The sequence below is a fragment of the Haplochromis burtoni genome, unplaced genomic scaffold (assembly GCF_018398535.1).
Source record: "Haplochromis burtoni strain Fernald_Lab_line unplaced genomic scaffold, NCSU_Asbu1 Contig_9, whole genome shotgun sequence".
Classification (NCBI taxonomy): domain Eukaryota; kingdom Metazoa; phylum Chordata; class Actinopteri; order Cichliformes; family Cichlidae; genus Haplochromis; species Haplochromis burtoni.
This window is the reverse complement of record NW_024582370.1, coordinates 2,018,486-2,037,973: the sequence shown is the minus strand read 5'-3', so window position 1 is coordinate 2,037,973 and position 19,488 is coordinate 2,018,486. Positions and strand designations below refer to the sequence as shown.

At 41.5% G+C, this 19,488-nt stretch overlaps 1 protein-coding gene across 2 annotated transcripts in view; it reads right to left on the bottom strand.

Moving 5' to 3' along the window:
- Positions 1 to 18,247, bottom strand: part of lrp1ab (low density lipoprotein receptor-related protein 1Ab) — a gene marked incomplete at its 3' end in the record, with an annotated part of 75,273 nt that extends 57,026 nt beyond the window's left edge. For both annotated transcript variants that reach the window (XM_014339135.2, XM_014339139.2), the window contains 2 exon segments: positions 7,507 to 7,653; positions 17,647 to 18,247. In XM_014339135.2, coding sequence (XP_014194621.1) covers positions 7,507 to 7,653; positions 17,647 to 17,719 — 220 coding nt within the window.
- Positions 18,248 to 19,488: the final 1,241 nt, after the last annotated feature.

Sequence of the window (19,488 nt, the reverse complement as noted above, 5' to 3'; positions counted from 1 at the left end):
TATGAGACCAGTTCTGCAGCTGTCATTTACATTTTATTAATTTTACTGACATTTTTACTCTTTAGCATTATTAAGCCACCTCACTCTGAGATTGCAGAGACTCTTTACTGAGACAGAAAAAGGGAAAATTACAACTCCCACACCTATTAGCGAGCAGAATGAGGATCATTACATCGCTGCACTAAACATCAGGATCATTTAACAGTGATATAAGCATAACCTCACAGCGGCCTCCGGGATCTTTATTGTTAACTGTTCTCCGTGACTTACTTCTTTCATTCTCGACGTATCACATGTGAAAAAAATTATCTGAGATTCATCGTAAAACAAACTGAGTTGCAATGCCAAACTCGTTTAACTGTCACGGCATTTCTATTGCAGTGTGCAGTCTTTGCCAAGAGCACAGTGCACACTTTAGATAATGCATCACCTTCAAAAATAAGCACAGCTATCCCTTGTATGTCGTGGGTTCCACTAAGGTTTTACTGATGGACACCAGTGAAAGACGGTCTTTCCTAATGTGCGCTTCCCTCCTACACCTCAGGCTTCAGATCCAACCATCCCCCATCCTCAGTAGTTATGCAATTACCTTAAATTTAGATCCCCTGTCGATCTTTTGTTCTGCTCATAAAAGCCCGCGTTTCTTCCTGCTCTCTGGGTTCCATAGCAGCCCCTGACTGACTCCCATACAGTCTGCTGTCAGCTCGAATTAATATGTCACGCAGGGTGACAGGCAGGCCTGCCCACTGATGGACTCTCCCCACTCTGGAGTCACACACTTTGCAGCGGCATACAAAATGAGCACATGACTATGGCAAACCCTACTGAGGAGAAAGCCACTGGGAGCAGACGTGTGTGCTAGTTTTTACCCAATTGTAATGAAACAGTACAATAAATACAATGCCACAACTGAACTGTATTGTAGGTTTTGTGTATCTAATACCTCTGTCTTTCTCTGCATGGTACAATCAAGATACTGACAAGGATCGTGTGCAAATGACCCAAAATTCATGTTTGAGTATCAAGCACACAGACATGACTACAAAAGGGTTCAGCAACGGTAAACTCATTAAATAGCAAAACATATTTGGAAAAAAGCAGCACTTCTCTTCCAAAAGTTCCAATGAGCGTTAAAATGAATACACACTTTGCTTCAGTTTCACTATTTTGTTGGGAAAAGTACATTTATCCATTTCAAGCTAAACACAGACCAAGCACAGGATTTGCCTGCAGACAGAAGAAAATCATGGTCAAACTAGTAGTTTGGAAAATGGTTGAAGTTTAGATTTTGTTAATCCTGCTATGGACACTTTAGCCCTATGAATATCCTGAATAAAATAATAATAATCAAACACCTAATCCACAGATTTAAAAACTATTTTAGCAGCCCTCCAAGCTTGTGTGGATTATTTCTCCAGGCTGAATTCTTCGAGTGAAGCAGCACATCGCATCTATTCACCTCCTTGTTTACCCAAATGTGCTGGCATAATTGATAGGTTGTTTCACTCAAACCATCACTGTATAAAAGCTGTTGCAAAAAAATATTTACAAAAAAGTCATCTCCGCAAGCAAAAGAGACTGCATAGGAACCATAACGAGTAGGGAACAGAGATGAATCTACTTAAGCCACCGGACAGGGAGGAAGACGGACAGACACGGGATAAAGAGAAAGATGTTGGGAAGGAGACAGGGTGTGTCGGAGACAGCAGAGAAAAGGAAGTGGTGTCTGCGTGGTGTGTGAAAGCCCTGCGATCGTGGTCTTCTGATAGGCTGGTGAAGCTGAGGAGGGCTCAGGGCTATAGACCAGAGGGATTTACAGGGCTTTTCTCCTTCCTCTGTGGAAGCAGTGTGTCAGCCACTGCCACTACAGACCCTCTTGCCCCTGCCTAGTGCCCCCTGTGACTACAGCTACATGACTGATTATAGGCCATGAAAGGATCCCTCCCAACCCCCCAAACGTTACTGTAAAAGGCTGTTTCAACAGAAAGAGGATCAGAGCCTTAAAAAGACATTTCCATTTTCCTCCTCAGCCTAAACGCTAATCTGCTCATTTTCTCCTATACAAAGGCTTTTTCTGTAGGAATAGCTCCTTCTTCCCATGACTCCATGCCTGCATCCCATCCCACCATGACAGCGGCCGCCAAGACATGGTTGTCCTGGAGAGGCTGCTGATGCATGACAGGCAAGGGACCACGCTGGCCAGCGTCCAGAGGGGGCGCAAGGGCAAGAGATGGACAGATAACCTTGTTGTGTGGCCTGCAGCCGCCTCAGGCAGCTGCGTGGAGATGATAGCTCAATCTCCCCATCAGACCTCCTCATTAGCTCGGCCCCAGGCCACAGCATTCACTGACATGGAGCACAGTGTTAGGAGGCAAGCTATATGCTGTGAGGTACTATGCGCTGTACAGCACTGTGCCACTACACCATTGCATCAAAGTCTCTGAAGGAGTTTCCAATATGTTCATTACAGCAAACTGTAATGGTGAAAACACCCAAGATGAAATAATATAATAAGCTGAAATAAACATTTCATAGAAAGCAGCGTGTGTTTTGTGGTCCAGATTTGGTCATAGTTTCATTAAATATCTTTAGCCTCTTTGGACAAGAGCCCCTCCGTTTCATTATGAAAGTGCATTCCAATGCATATCCCCTCAAAATTACTTTCCGCTATCAACAAGGAAAACAAATCAACGTGTGTGTCTGACTGCATCTACACAACATACTCGCCACATCAATAAGCCAATGGGGGACAGTTATCATGCCAAACTGATAGTGTGAGTACAGGGAGTTTCTTAATATTTACAAGAGCTAACTACTTTCAATTAAAAGGTCATTTTCTCCCCCCTGAATGGGACTTGATGATACCCTATGAGGAAAGAAAAGCTGTGTATTTGCATGACTGAGATGCAATTCAACCGCCTCTTTATAGTCATCCTGTGAACATTTTCATGTTAAATCAGAAGACTTAAAAAAACCAAACTACCAAATTAGAGGCAGACAATCGTTGAATCTGATGTTAAAAGGGATTCCTGCATGGAAAGTGCTTCTCGTGATTGAGAAAGTGCTCACATGCTAGACTTCTTTAAACATCTGTTCCCACTCTCTGGCTCAACCACACTGAATGTGGGTCATGCAAGAATCATAATTGCATACAGACTTCACATACAGAGAGGAGGAGTCTTTTTTCCCTTCTTTTTAGAGCAAGTGCTTGTGACAAGGAAGCAAAGTAACTACACAGCACTTTTGATTTTACCAGCAGCATCCTCTATAAGCCCTAACCAGGACTGCTTGAAATGAAAGCTATAATTGTCATGTATAAAAAAAGATTAGTCAGTCAGTTATTGCTGTAAAATCTCAAGACCTCGGTGAAATGCTTTCCCCATCCCTCTAAAACTAAAAAAGAAAAGTGCCAAAAAAAGCTGCTGTTGCTGTTGAACGGAACCAGCAGGAATACTAATGAATGTCAGTGACAGTGCGAGTAACGATGTCTCAAAGGATTTACTTTTGTTTGTGGTACTAACTAGTTATATAAACCTTTGTATTCTAAGAAATACTGTGGAAGTGTGTGCACAAGCATAAAGGTAAATTGGATGGTTAATAAGCACAGCGTGATAGCAAGCGTTTATCCACATCTCTTTATCCCACACTGCATCAGTTCTATGCACTTAAAGGCCTGCATTGATATAACAGCCCAAACACCCGTCCCTGACCACTTTATATCTGCCAGGTAGGGCCAATTCTGCAACGTTTTACAACTACCTATAGTAACATTTAAAAGGCAGCAGTCCTAAACAGAACACCATCACCGAGACACACAGAGTACAAACTCCTGCCCCGAGGCCACATGTCAGGGACTTCCTGAGACCTAAGCCTGTATGTAATTGAGGTGAAATGGCCTGTCTGGACTGAACTGAAGCCACGCAGTGAGGGGGAACCAGTGCAGTCCTTGGGAGTGGCTAACAGGGTCACACTGACAGACAGGAGTCTGTACAGGCAACCTCATGATGGATGTTTGAGAGGGAGGTGTACACTGGCCCATACACCGAAAGCCTGCGTAATTCCATGTGCAACCCCCTCCCACCCCGCCTCCAAAAACCACATGTTCATACATGGACCGCCTCACCACTCAGCTTCAATGCCCCTGCGATAAATAAGCCTTCAGACTAATAACGCTAACTCACAATACTGACACCCCCACCTGGATCAAGCTAGCACCCCAGTCACAGCTAGCGCCTCAGTGTTACTACCCTGCTACTGTGGGTGAAGCTCGTCTTTAGCTTCTCAACATAATTACAGCCTAGATGAGTGGCTTGGAAATGACAGGCAATTAGGCCTCCAGACAGTATGATACTGAGGAGCACCCTTACTTCCAGAAAGGATACTTGGTGTAGATGAAAGATCCAGACAAATACACACATTTACGACTTCCCCTCTCACACACTCTGATAGCAAGTGAATTCATGATCACTGTAAGCAAAGCAGGTGTAATTTTCAGCAGAAACGACACATGCATCAGTCCAATTAGCTGGACCGGTGTCAAGAAACAAGCAAAAGGATGAGTAGAATAAACCAAGCAGATTCTTACTTGAACTTCTGAAAAGCTTCATATGTGGCTGCGTGCACTGCCTGCAGTGTCACTGTTTGATTTACAGGATGGACAGACTGTGGGGCAATCCCTTAGCGGGATAGAAGCACAGCCAAGGAGCAGATGATTAGAAAGCAAAGAAAAAGGGGAAGATTGGGAGGAAATGATTTTTTTTCTAAGCCGATATCCCTGTAAGTGTTCTCTGTAGACCAAGTGTGCAGATGGTAATTAACTTAAACGGTAGATAATGTCGTAATTATAGTAGCGTGCACCACTCTATTTCGCGTCAACATTAACACACAAAATTAGACTGTGGTTTGGAGGCATGTCGAAACGCAAGTCTAGAGAGAGGGGAACTTCTCGTAATTCTCTGCCATCAACATAAGTTTGAAAGTAAAAGTTAGACTGCTTTTGTAAACGTTGAAGCTGATAAAATAAAGCAGTGGATAAACACAGGATACAGTGAACTTTTCGACATAAAAACAGTGCACCTAAACAAAGCCTCTGCACCTAATCCAGATTTCAGCCCTTTCACATGGATCATTGCCTTCCTTTTTATCTACCATTTCCATAACAGCTCAGTTGTGAGCAGCCTTGTTTACAGCCAGCTGCACAGATCATCCTATGATGCTTTCCAGTAGGGGAGTAACCAGACCGATGACCTGCAAACTGTTTCGCCCTGTGAATGGAAAAGCCAGGATAAAGGGAAAAAGACTTTTCCATTCCTCTGAGTCAGAGGAGGATTTTAAATAACCTTTAGAGCCATACTCTTTCAGAGTCTCTGACTCCATCTCTGCTGGCTCAGGCCCATTCGCTCTGTAGCTTTATCTGCAGCCCTCCATTCTAAACACTACTCAAATTTAATGGATGGCTCAACTAAAAGACTTTGGATAAAATCACAGTCTGGCCGCCTTTCTTTGTGATACTTAAAAGGCGCCCGGCCTTTAATTTACTTATTAGACTGCAAACACAGAGCGGCACAGCGAGAACGTGCATTTACTGCAGTAACATGTTTATTAAGGATGCTTTAAAAAAAACAAATGCGAGTAAAGAAGCGCCTTAACTAAAAGATAAAACGAGAGGCAGCGTAGAGCCCATGGGAAGCGGGTAATTGAGCAGAACATATCTTGATGTTCTGGTGAAACCCTGCTCTCCATCTCTCCCTGCAGAAGATGAATCACACCATTGTTTGTGTCACCAAAATTACATAAGAGCTTTGCAGACCTCACTCAGTTCAATTGCATGGTAGAAAAGGGCAGAAATTGAATAACTGCATCTTGCTAGAATGAATTAGGTGGACCACACAAGTTTTGTTTTTCCAAAACGCCTTTAAAAAGAAAAAAGTAAAGTCCTTAGCTAAACTAATAAAGAAAGAGTTTGGCTGTTAGCAGTAAATTATCACGGTAAAATGTGCATGACTCTTTAAATATGGGGTCGTGACAGATGAAGTAGATGAGAGAATCCTTTCTTTTTAGTTTGAATGAGACACCGATCATCTCTTCTTTCTTTCTACTTTATAGGAAAGGAAAATGAGACTACCAGCTAATTTTGACTTTCTCCATTTCAGCACTTTTACATATAGGAGATCACAGCATCCTATGAGTAGTGGTGCGTTACTGCTGGGCTATATTACATCCACAGTAACTAGGACCGTTAACGCTGCGAGTCACTGCCTTGCCTTTGCATGCCAGTATACGGTGAGAATCCTATGAGAGATGTAAGGTGTGGCACAATAATATTATCATTAGCGTCTCCATATAAACAGCAGGAAGGCTTTTACCAGAGAGAGTTTATGGATGGAGAAGCTGTTAGATGTGAGTGGTTGGGACAAGAGTCTTTGGGACAGATCCCGCAAGAGTCCAGACAAGAGCAGACACATCCCTGAAGATTCAGACTAAACAAGGCCACATTAGAAGAGCCATAATTCAGCCGAGCAGCATTCTTTGCAGAAAGAGACAAACCTGCTTCCTTATTCAGTCCTAAATTAAACTGTCTGAACATTGCACTGCTGTGTCTTCAAAGCCATTTAAGGCTAGTCATTTTGATGTCTTACATCATATGCAGAAAATACACCGTGATGGCATGGGCTATAAAAAAGGTCACTTTTTTCTCCAAAAGGCTCCTCATTTTGATTACAGTGCACCGGCCAAAGCAGGAAAGTACCAGTAATATGGCTGCAGGGTAAGGTTGGGTGATATGTAAGAATTTTCCAACCGACAATTGTCAGTCCAATAAACTGATGATAGGCGATATATTTACGCATGCACAGGCTTTTTGATGGGCGTAGCAATGTAATCATGCACAGACTGATTTGCGTGCTTAGAACACAAAAGAAGTCCAAACATGGACAACCTAATTGGCTTGGTGGAAAATGCATGAAAAACGTTTCCCATTGATGTCACACATGGCACGGAAATGTTGGCTGGAAGAGACATTTTGATTTTTAACTTATTTGTTGTTTGGTTGAGTGTGTAAGACAGACATATACTGGAACAGCCTGTAAACACGGTTATACTGGAAAAAATAAGCAAGTTTCTATTTGTTTCCTTCCCCACCGTTGTGTTTTTTTTTTATTTAAATAAAATGTTTTTGGTTTTTTTCTGAAAACAGGCGACTGTCGTCCTTTCTTTCTGTTATGAGTTTGAGTAAATGAATCGCTGCTGCACTCTCAGGAGGGTGCATTTGCTCGCAGCTGTGGAGAGCGCCGTTAAAACAGCGCTATTATTTATTTCTGTTGACTCCTTCTGTTAGCTTCAACCAACATTATAAGCAAACTTACTCATGGGCAAATAAATAAATCGCCCTTGTAAAAACGATCGATAGCCTCAGCCCATCGTCGATAGTCAATCTATTTGTCCAATCGCCCAACCTTACTGCAGGTGACACACAGGTTTTGGTAGCTGTTCATGTAGAATATTTACAGATATCTGGAGATTCATCTGAGCCATCTGGACAGTCCTTCTCCCCATCACAGCGCCAGCCTTTGGAGATACAGGTCACCTGGTCCTTACATACAAACTGTTTAGAGCTGCAAGTCTTGGGCTGCTCGTCTGCTTTGGAGCTGGGAGCTGAAAAAGAAAAGCAGGAAAGAAAGGTGATGGTCATAGAATCATAAAATTTAGAGAAAAAAATCACATTAAAAATGAATGAAATTCTAATACTGGTAACCTCAGACTAACTTTATTTTTATAATGGAAGCAGAAAAAAAACACTCTCCTCCATACAGACTCTAATTTCCCAATTCAAACCGCATAGATCCTAACTCAGCCGGCAAAGCAACATGAAAAAGTTACAACTGTGCTTTTTGTGTTCAAAGTTTAAAAAGAAAAGAAAAAAAAGGCATTCAGAAAAAAAGCTCCACAACCAACAGCGTTTCTGTGTTTGTTTGCTGTTTCTCCCTTTTCTTCCGCAATAGAGGAAACAGCATGCTACTATTTTTAAATTACTATTGAAGCTGTGTTTTGTTTTGTTTTAAATTCTCACTATACAGCCTCTTTCATGTGTCCTGGCTCAAGCACAACTGGGCCACGGCACATGGGTCCCCTGGGTCGCTGCCTGACCCATGGGAAACTGCAGAACACGGTAGTCCTGGGCAGCAAGTCAGCAGAGATTGCTGAGGCGTACAACACAGGCTAGCCACACCACAGCAATGCTCCTGACACATCAGCAGTCTGACAGTGCTGACATGTTTGAATTTACAAAAACCCATGTCACACAGAGCTCTACCTACAGCAAGAGGCTTGAAAACATATTTTAGTGGTATCAAGCCACAGGAACAATTTTGATATTATATTTGGTCCTCGCTCTTCCCCAACTTAAAAGAGAAAAATAATAACTTTGCTCGGAGTGCAGGAAAGGTTTTTTTTTTAATTTTGTACTAAACAAAAACATTTAGGTTAAATATATCACACAGTATCAGTGGGATTCTCTTCACCTGGCAGTGAACAGTACAGCATAGGTAACCTAACCAAAGACAGACAGAAGGGGGTGGGGGCACCTAAGGCTTCCTAATTTCAGACACCCCTGCTACTAGCAACAGCACAAGTCCCCACCAGGGTTTAGTTTTTGTAATTTAGCTCATTTAAGCTTATAGTACTAAACTCAATTTTCATCATTATTCTTAAATATATTAGTTAACCTTGAGAAAGCTGAAATTGTGCAAACATTTCCTCTCAGCATACAGAAGAGTGAAAATGGGCAGCTAGAAAAGCACAAAGCAATTGCTTTCTTTTATGTGAGTGGTCAAAAAAAAGAGAGAGACTGCAATGGTTGTTGTTACTGTACTGTTGTGCAGCAATGCTCTGGGAAGGACAGCACCAACAGTCTCATTGTGATTCTCTGCAGTGACTGAGCCCTCGCTCACCCTGGATGACTTGCCTCCCTATGTACTTGGCAGGCAGGGAGGTGTTTGGGGTGAGTGGTGGAGGGGTGTACCGCAAGCGGGCCAGGATGTGACTGAAATCACAAGAGAGCGCGGAGCTAGTGTATCATTGCAATCACGTCTCTTTTGACTGTCAGACTAAAGGCTTTGGAACTGGACTTTTCTTTCTCTCCATCGGACAATGTATGTTTAAGTAAAGCAATAAGACTTCTGAGTGTCATGTTTTTGTACTACAATAAGAATCTAAAGGGCTGCAGGGATCAAACTGCAGCACTCCCATTATACAGCAACACCTTGATACTCAAGGAGATAAAGAGAGAGTGCTAGATTTTAAAATGCAGAGCTACAGCCTTGAGTTTTTTTCTCTTCTCTCTTCTTAAACAAAGGCTGGAGGAAAGCTTAAAAACAGTTTCAAGTGGTGCAGAAGAACAAGACTTAAATGTAGCTTTAAGACATCATACTCCAGAATCTGTTAAATGTCACAAGGCTCCGATAGGAGGCTAAATCTGAGATAAGAGTGAGAAAGGGAAGCAGTATAAGAATGGACAGAGACCATGAGAGATGGAAGCTAGCCATGGCCTGAGGCCAGCCTGTTACTTTTGCTTTCTTTCAGCCTACTGATGCCCTGGTGCATTCTGGATGGCGAAAAACACACATTAGCCTGTGCTCATATGTCTTCATTTACTCTATCTAGAGAGCCAACACCCCAAAAATAGCGTCACTGGTTGAGCTGAGCTGAAATGAATTGAAGTATTGAAACCTCCTCTATGTTAAGGTATTACTTTAGATGCTGTGTGAAGCAGCTAAGCTGATCCAGTTATTGCCTGTGAGTTGACATGAAACTGGAAATAAAATTCTGTGGGATCTAATTTTATCATCCCTTTACACACCAGCATGAAATGACCGCAGAGGGGAGAACCTCCGAGTCTAATTGGAGGTTGTGGCTGAGGAGGGGTTGGAGAAGGAGAGGAAGACTGGCAACCCTCCCCTTCAGCAGTGCTTTTTCAAAGCCCACTGAAATATCTCAAACAGAGATGTGAATTGTTAATTCAGGCTTCAAAGTCATTGTTTTTTTCCACAGCTAATGCCAGTTTTGGGGATGGGTGGGTAGGTGAGGGTCCAAATTAAACTGGGCTGTTAAAGTACTAGTACTCACATGAAAAAAAGTCATGTGTACACCTTTTATTTAGGCTCCTGAATCAATGAATATACTCTACTTTCATGAGCTTGTACAAGGCTAGTGTTCAACAGAGTTCCCTCCCGATAATGCCATTCCAACGAAAGCTTTTCCTGGCAGAGCTTAACAGCAACTTCATAAAACCTCTGTGACTAAATACTAGAAAATTCAACAGCATCGAATATATTGCAACCACAAAACAAGAGGAATATCACATTTTAGAAAGAAACAACAACAACAACTCCTTCTGTTTTTCACAACTTTAAAAAAGATCAGGTATGACAGCCACATCCTTCCACGCTAAAGATAATTTGAGAAAAAAAAACATCCTGTGGGTATCTGCTAAAGCAAAAACGCATCTAATTAGAGAGAAACATGAGAAAAATAACCTTCAGAGCCTAACGTGAAATCCTCAAGAGTTTAGAACTTCATACCATTGCTCAGTTTTTGCAACTTTGGAAACTCTACAGGAAAACAAGCTTCTGCAGACAAATTACACTGTGTGCAAAAATATTTATCGGCTGTTATTTAAAGCATTTTTAAAAAAAGAAGAAAAAAAAGCTTCCACATAAACAAAGTCTATTATTTAATTATAGTTCAGTTCTGTTGCACTGACAATGTATTTTACTGAAGAGATCTTTGTAGAGAGAAAGATATTAAAAGCTTTCCATGTGAACATAAGGCTAGAAGTGGAAAAAAAAATCAATAATTTAAACCTCTTAGGGGGTGAAGGAGAACTGTACGGACACTAAATGAAGATCTAGGTTGAAATATTAGAAATTAGAGACCAATTCTACCTTGATATTTGTGATGTTGTGTGCTATGCAATTTTACTTACCAATAAAAAACAAACAAACAACAACATTCAAGAGTTTTCTTCTGGTTAATAGTCAATGAAAACTAACTGTGCAACTGAGCAAATACCACACATTTCATTTTTCTTCATTGATATAATTTAACTGCACCTTCCTTCCTTGGTGCTGTGAGGAAAGACCAAAGGACTAAGCATGACTGTCTGACACAAAATCCTCCACACTGTTGTCACTAAAGGTTTTTGAACAAATGCTGTGTTGACACCCACAAAATGCTCTAAATCACTGAGCTACTTCCTCCTATGTGGATGCTCAGGCTCCATTTGGCTGACTGGCTTTGACTTCTACCATACAATCACTTGTATGAGGCCACACTGTACTTCCTTATGCTGAGCAGCTAAAGCTCTGCACTGTCTAAACAGGACACACTGACTTGCCCCCAAGCACGGTACATAGGAAAAAGCATTAAATACGAGCGAATGAGGAAATACCTGAATGTATACAGAGCCTGGCTCTTCTAGAAACATCCCTCCCGAGTGCCTTACAAGAATATAGTATTTTCACTCCTTTTTTGTTTTGCTTTTTATAAAGATGAAATATACGTGTTGCTTTGTTTTTATCCAATCCAAAAACTTTAAGGTTGAGAGAAAGTTCGCTGGGTGGAACAGGATGTGGTGGTGAGTAAATGGTGCTGTGGCACCAATTCAGCTGCCAAGTGATGGAGGCCTCCAGACACTATCACCAGCTGGGGCACCACACTGACCCAATTTCGTCCCTCCCAATCTGTCTGACTCAATATGGCCATCCGTGCTGTACAGATCAACTCCAGATCCATGTAGCACATTCCAGCACCTTCTAATTGGTTTCATATGTATAGCTTTGCCTCAAAAAGACAATCAGTTACAGATGAACAGCTAGACTTTAAAGGAGCCTTACAGTTTTCATTTTGAATTCCAGAGAAAAACTGGTTGTTTCTCTTTGCTAGCCTGTTAGCAAAGGGTTAAAAAAGTTCAGTTTGACTGCTGTGTACCAGAAGCTCGGCATAGTTAAAACAGTATATCACCGCTATACGGACTGTCCTATATAGGCACAAAAAACAAACAGCTTGATATATTAAAAGGCAGTTTTGTTTCACAAGCATGCATCTGAAACTGAGCACATCCCAGAGTTCAACCCGATCAATGCCCTTGTGGAATATTTTGAGGCTGAGCAATAGAGCATGGATTTTATTGTGAAAAAATAAATGGGCCTCTGGGTCTCAGTTGGGCTACTAGGTGTGATGACAGTGACATGAGAAAGTGGGAATGAAACCAGGGCTGTTCCTCATCACCCATCACGTCGGCCCTTCCCGCTCCTTCTATGTGGCGCACAAACCTTTCAGAGCAGCTTAGAGAGAAAAAACACACAACAACAAAAACCTCCAAAACACACACAACCCAACTACAGGCTGTAATTAGAGCCTTGAGGTCACATTTAAAGCGAGTTTTCTGTGCTTCGTTTAGCAGAAAGTCAAAGCAAGAATCCCTGCATTATGTGTAAAAAATGAAAATCAAGTAGCCAATGTTTTTTGGATTCCATTAATTATTCAGATGGAAGAGAGCATTTTCTTCTAACCAAAATCAGTGCACTTTCAGTGAGAAGAGGGTGGAAAATAAAGTACAGCCTCATATGTATAGAACAGAACAATACAACGGTGATAAACACAATCTAACCTAAGGCCCTTCACAGGCCACTGAAGCAGCAACAACTCGGCTTTGTGCTGAAGCACTTAAACTAGCTCACAGTGAATTTGTATCCACTGGCTATTCAAAATCTAAACCACACCAGGCATTTCACTGAGGCTAAACATGCACGAACAGCAGAAGCCCGAGTCAGAGTTAGCCTCTCTCTAGCGCCTAAGAGGCTTGTTGTTGTGCCACTGCACAACAAAAGTCTACAGCTTTGACCTCACATGTAACCCGATGAGGCTCTGCAGGTTTTCAAAAGCCTGCGCAGTAAAATGCAATGCAGTAGAAGACATGCATTGACTTAATTTGATTGATGGATATAAAAGAAAATGTAAGTAGGCTCAGAGTCTGCCGAACGAAAGCTCTTCTAAACCCTGTAGTCTCTGCAGAACACGGCTCCGTGAAGCCACAGAGGAAAAGTCAACCCAGATTCAGCAGTTATGAAAACAGAATCTGCGAGCTAGAAATTAATGCTGGACCACATAAATCGAGGCATTCGCTGCAAGTCAGATGCTTGCAAATCCTGAAAGGTAGGAATAAGGAACCAATTCACTATGGCCACAAACAAGAGGGCTGACATGAGTTGGAAGATGATTGTTTCTTTGATTTAATGTGACTGGATTGCTATGAATCCCTCATTAGACTAAAGGAGGCAGGAGGGGGGATGTTACTGGCTCAATAAATGCCTGGAATGAGTCACAAACAATACACAAATGAGTTGTCATCCACTTCACATCTCAACAGATGACCTCTTTGTTAGTGGTGAAATCATCAATCCGGGCTGTGAAATCCCAACTTTTTTTGTGTGTTTTCACAAAATGTTCTCAAGATGTTAAAACACAGCTGGTACCTCAGCACCAGCATTGATTAGTTAAAGCTAATGAACAGTTGTCTCTTGTAAATAAAAGTTTCAATTATAAATTTCCTTCAGAATAACAGGAGGACACAGCTTTTTAATTTTTTTAACTTGTCATAAAAAGCTATGGATCGCTGCAAAAACAGTTAAAGTCAAATACTACACTTAGCGTTCAGTCGTCGAAGTATTCTCTGAATAAACTGCAACAGGTTAAAAGAGTTACACAAGAGTTCAGCAAGACCACCGCTAATTATTTTTCCTACAACATCATGAGAAGTGCTTGTACTTTTGCCCTTCCTGATGCAATCCTAAAGGGATTTGTGACTCTTTTTGGCATTGAACTGGGAACTCTTGTAAGATCAATGTGTAAAACACCATACTATGGAACTAGCAGTAGATGTGCCTTTGCCATCTCAACACATGAATGCCATGAAAGTTTTCTGCATGTACTGTCACCGTCCAGTGGAAAAAACCACTGAGACTAAAGTAAACAAGTTTAATAAATTGCAGCAAGCCATGAAATTGGGACGCTATCTTCATGTATAAAGATCCGCTCCTCTTCCCAGGTGTGACAGCAGCCGAGTGTCTCTGCGATCGATCGGATCTCTAGTCAAGCGCAAAGACAGTAACGCTGCCAACGTCTTAGCGTGCATGCCAACAATACTGACACACAAATCGGAAGTCTCTAAAAAAAACAAAAAAACAAAAGCTGACAAGCTTCGTGTTCAGCTTGTAGGATCAGTAGTCTCACAGCTGTGCCAGATGTAAAACAAAAGTTCTAATCTTTTGCAGTTTTGTTCATGTTCTGCAGGTTTAAAAAATATGACATTTCTAAGAGTTATCATAGTAACACTGGACGGGAACCGAAAGCAAATTAAAACACGTTGCCTGAGTCAATTGTCGCAAAAAACCCCAAAACAAAACAAAGCAAAAAAACCAGTATATCTTACAGATCTTAATTACCACAAACCCACACTTCCTATTTGGCTAAAAAAGCCAATCCGGTTCTTTTTGTGGTTTTAGAAGCCGAACAGAATAAACAGTGATGTAACTTGTAGAAAACACCAATTACAGCACATCCCTGCTATTCAAAGTCAACAAACACTGTGGTCTGACTCCTTCGATATGTGGCCAATAACAGTGAAGACAGTTGTGCTAATCTCGTTTTACCTTCCAGTCACAGTTGACTGCGATGCAGCGCAGGAAGTGGGAGGATAAAAGTGGATCTTCACACCGACAACAATCAGGAACACCGCTTTCAGCTATCATCATTTCGCAAATATTTGTTGCTCAAACCAGAAGAACAAGAATGCAAAACCTCCTGCACATAAGCTTTACATTAAATTTCACATAGAAATCAAAGAATGTATACAGTCTGGACATCTGGCTTTATTTTACTCCTACTTTTTACTTTTCTTTTTTTTTTTTTTTAATTCTCTTTGACAAGACTCTGAATGGCAGGAAATCTTTCTGAGGGATATCTACAGCAGATGGGTTTGCAGTCAACAGTCATTCTCAGGTGTACAAAGTTACAAAACCCACTCCCCAGTGACCTCCACTCAAAGGAGCTGAAGAGAGCAATCCAAGTTCTATTATCTGTTGAATTTGTACGAAGGATGCCAAATTTTTCCAGCAGATGTTTCCAGTGACAGCTCAGAGGAAAAGGTCTCGTTACGAGGGTCAGGCAAATTCACTCTAGACTCCGCAGGAATTCAACCCCTTCTGCCTCTGACCCACATTTAAACATTTCTCAATATCTTTGGCCTCACAGGAGTGTTGCTGTAAGGATAATTGGTTCAAAATATCTAAGGTTTTATTTAACATTGTATCATTTAGCATGATGAAATCTGTTATTTTGAAACATAAAAACCCTTAAAAAAAGGAATCAGATAATGAAGTAATATCCTGTTTAATTCTAAACTACATTTACTGTAATGTCAATTACAGCTGACATGATTAGCCAATTCTCTACCAATTAATCAGTTAGGTTTGCCACATATATTCCTGATTCATCACTTAGACTATTAAAAGGTCAGAAGATTGTTAAAAATTCTTAACACGATTTGGCAACTTTAGCTGGTTTATTTTAGATTTTTTAAAAACCACACTGATAAACAGCCCAAGAAAACCATCGATTAAAAACCTGGGGCTTCAATTTTCTTCTTCTTCTCACATCTCAGCTGATTACTTCTTTTACACAAAACACAAAGCGTACGACGTTCCATTTTCTCAAATGTTAGAATTTGCTGCTTTTTTTTGCTTGTTTGCTCTGACTGAAACAGCAATGGGGTTTAGGCCTGAGACATGGACTAAACAAGCCATTTGAATGAGACATTCTGGGATCTATAAATTGTGTAAGAGACTTCTTCTTCTTCTTCTTTTTTTAAATGCCAGATCACTAATGAAAATATCCATTTGCTACAGCCATAGCGATCACACAGTTGGAGCACGCATCAATTCAAATTCAGCCTGTATCTCCTCATACTCTCCAACAAACTCGTGGATTCATTAGAAGATCAGTAACAAAGGGATCTGTCCAGATGATTAATTGTTCATTTTTCCCCACTCACTATAAGAAAAAGGATTTAAAACTTTGCCTTAGGGCTCCCCCCCCCTCCCCTTGGCCCAACACAGTTCCTCAGCTAAATCAACTGCTAATAATGACATAAGACACATATAGCTCCATGGTTTCCATCCCTGATTCCCTGTGATGCAACTTTTGTGCTAACTTCAGACTATCACATTTTTCATTGTTATGTGACTCTTGGTGAAGTTTTTTTCTGTTTCCCTTTTTTTTTTTTTGCTACACCGTCCCAGCTCTTCAGCAACAACACCCCTCCTCCTTAGTCACATTTAAGTTGGATTAATGGTCTCCTCCCTGTGTCCAGATGTTACATAGTGATGGAGGAGGGGGAAGAGGAGCTTGCCCCCTCCTGTAACCTCAGCTATGCCTTTCCCTCTGGACAGCCTCCCTCAAAAAAATCTGATGAAACTTATATAAGAACTCCAAACAATGAGCGGACCTCTGTAGCATTAACAGATGTTAATGCCTTACTTCACTCTCGGGCACTCAAGTAGGCTTACGCTAGAGAAATAAACAGGCCAGAGGCGGATGATGGCACCACCTGTGAATGAGTTTTATATTATATGAGTGTAGTTTCAATATATAATATGAAAAGAAAGAAGATATCTGAAAATACTTAAGAAAAAAGGGAAAGCTGTCAGCTCAACAGGTCTGCAATGCATTCTCACAAGAGCATTGGCGCATTTGATAGCTCATTGTTGCCATCAGGGAAAAATGTGGGGAGTAGTAGTGGAGCTGAGACTTAACAGGATAAATGCACGTTTTGTTCGTTTCACTATCACTCGGGACCTGGCTGTCACAAACACTGTGATTTCCAGGCATCTCCAAACGCTACACGTCGGGGCAAGCCGCGCCATTAAGCAAGCAGACACAACTGATGTTTGCGTTTGTGGCAAGTACCTGAAAACAAACATGTAAACTGACCTAAACGATGCCTCCCCACAGGTTTGATACTGAAGTCGTGCTGTACCGATTTGGTGAATAGAAGAAAAAACCCAGCCGACTTGGTTTGAATGGAAAACCGTAAGATGTCATATATATCTTTTATTTCTCTTTTTTATTAAATGCAAGGTGGATTTGGGCATTCTGACACAGCCAGTGAGAAATCCCGTCTTCAGTGAGAAAATAGGTCGCTCGTGCCAGTGTTGTGATAGCCTTTTACCTGCTTCATATTCTAGCATGACTAACCTGACTGTCTCCTATCCTTACAGGGAGGCCCATTCTGTCTGCTCAGACAGGGGCTCTGCTTAAAAAAACGCAGCCAGATTTTAGGCCAAAAACAACCACAGCACCGCTTTATCCGTGCGCTACTTTCTCTCGTTTAAAGGCTTCCCAAAAACGATCGATCTCCCCCTCCTCCGAGGAGCCACACTGTGTTATTATCACGGCAACCTATTCATGGTGTTCGCTCCAACTCTGGTGAACGCAGGCCTGTGCGCAGATGCTTTGCAGACGGGAGGAAAAAAAGTGCTCATGCTTTTCTCGAGTATCACAATGCAAGATTAACACAACAGGCTTTCTTACCTACGGTCGCGCCGTTAGGAGATGCGATCTCCAAGCAGAGTATAAATCCCAAGTAAAACAACCTCATCGCCATCTCCTGATGAACTGCCCGATGGCACTGCTGGTTAGAAAGGAATAGATGAAAAAGTTGGCCGGATTTCTAAAACCAAGCAGCCACCTCATCCGAACCCTCTCAGTGGTCCGGGTGAGATTGTCCGGCACGCTGGCCGCTTCGAGACGGGCTTCTGCAATAAAGGGAGACTTGCTACAGCCCGATGAGGCTATAGGCAATGCTGCAGCACAGTCATGTATATTTCTAATTGATTATCGGCATTCAAACATGATGCACAGTGTACCCTCTGTCTCCCTGTGCTTGCTGGGGTCTCTGTTTCACCACACCATGCCACCAGAATCGTCCGCTGGTATAGAATAAGCTCTGCAGCCGCCGACTCCGTTCAGCTCATTCCGTGCTAAACTTAAAAAAAAGAAAAGAAAAAAAAAAGAAAAATGAAATGGTAAAAATCTTTTTTCCCGACTAAGCGCCAACGTCTCCCTGTGCTTGTGGCAGCATGAGTGGATGGTCAGCCTCTCAAGCCCCAGCACTGTGGATGAGTCCGTGACGTAACGACTGACTCCTCTAAAAAAGAAAAAAAGGATAACTAAGAGGGAAACGACCCATCTGCGCATGCCCCAACACGACTCTTTTTTTTTTTTTTCCCCTCCTGTTTCATGGGCTTTTTCATCAACCGTGGAGGTGGGATAGAGAGGTGGAGCTGCAGCTGTCCCCCTGATAAAGCCATGTTGGCTCAATTTTCTTTCTCCAAAAAGTTAGAGTAACGCAGTAAGTTCTGTTTTGGTATTTTAGAAAAACGGCAAGCTGTTTTAAAACGTGCTGAACGCAACGTCTGGGTTAAAGTATACCCCCCTCCCCAAATAACTTAAAGGTAATTAACTTTATACAGGTAGAAGAAATAATTAAGAGTGAAATAAAACCTTGCCTTTAAATGTAAACGCGGTTTTCTCGTCATTATCCCAGTATCACATTTTTATTTAGGTTACACGTCAAAGGCGTGAAGTCTGAGTGCAATAAATCGTGTAGCCTGAGGGGGTGGGGGAGACGTCAACCTCTGGTTTCGTTACTAAATCATGCCCCCTGGTGGCACGTAAAAATGACAACTCGATGCGATTGTTATGAAATACGTGTGGGGGGGGGTTCAGTATTTATATGTGTATGTGATATGTTTTACCAAAGTTAACAATTAAATTGCATTTAAAAACGTATATGTAGATATATATATATATATATATCACCATTTTACTCAAAGAGCAATGAGACTAAACGCATTTCCAAAAACATACAGACTGTTTTTTTTGTTGTTTTTGTTCTTTGGGTTGTTTGTCTGTTTTTAAACAGAGCTTTTTCTTTCTTTTTAATTATTTCAATTTGTGAAAAGACCGGATAGGTTCATTAACCATCCAAACCTACAGGGGGCACTGGAAACTTAGATTTCGAGAGAGGCATGCAGACTAACTCAGTTCACTAACAAAGCAAAATAGAGTCCAGCAGTTTATTGCAATGGTTGGTAAATTTTACCTGATAGAACATCTGAGAAATGTCCGATCAAAGAACCGCTTGTTTAAAAAGAGAATAAAATGCCTCTGAATGCGAAAAATGCTCATAAATGACTCTTTCTCTAAGTGTATGGTGGGTAATGCAGTGGATGTGTCCCACTCAGTCAGTCATCATGGGTACTAAAAACAACAGCTGTGCATTTCGCTGCCCAAACTGACGGTCATTTTGCTGCCACCAGTGTTAAGAATAGGAATTTCTTTTCAGGGGTGTTCAGCTTACAGATGTTTACC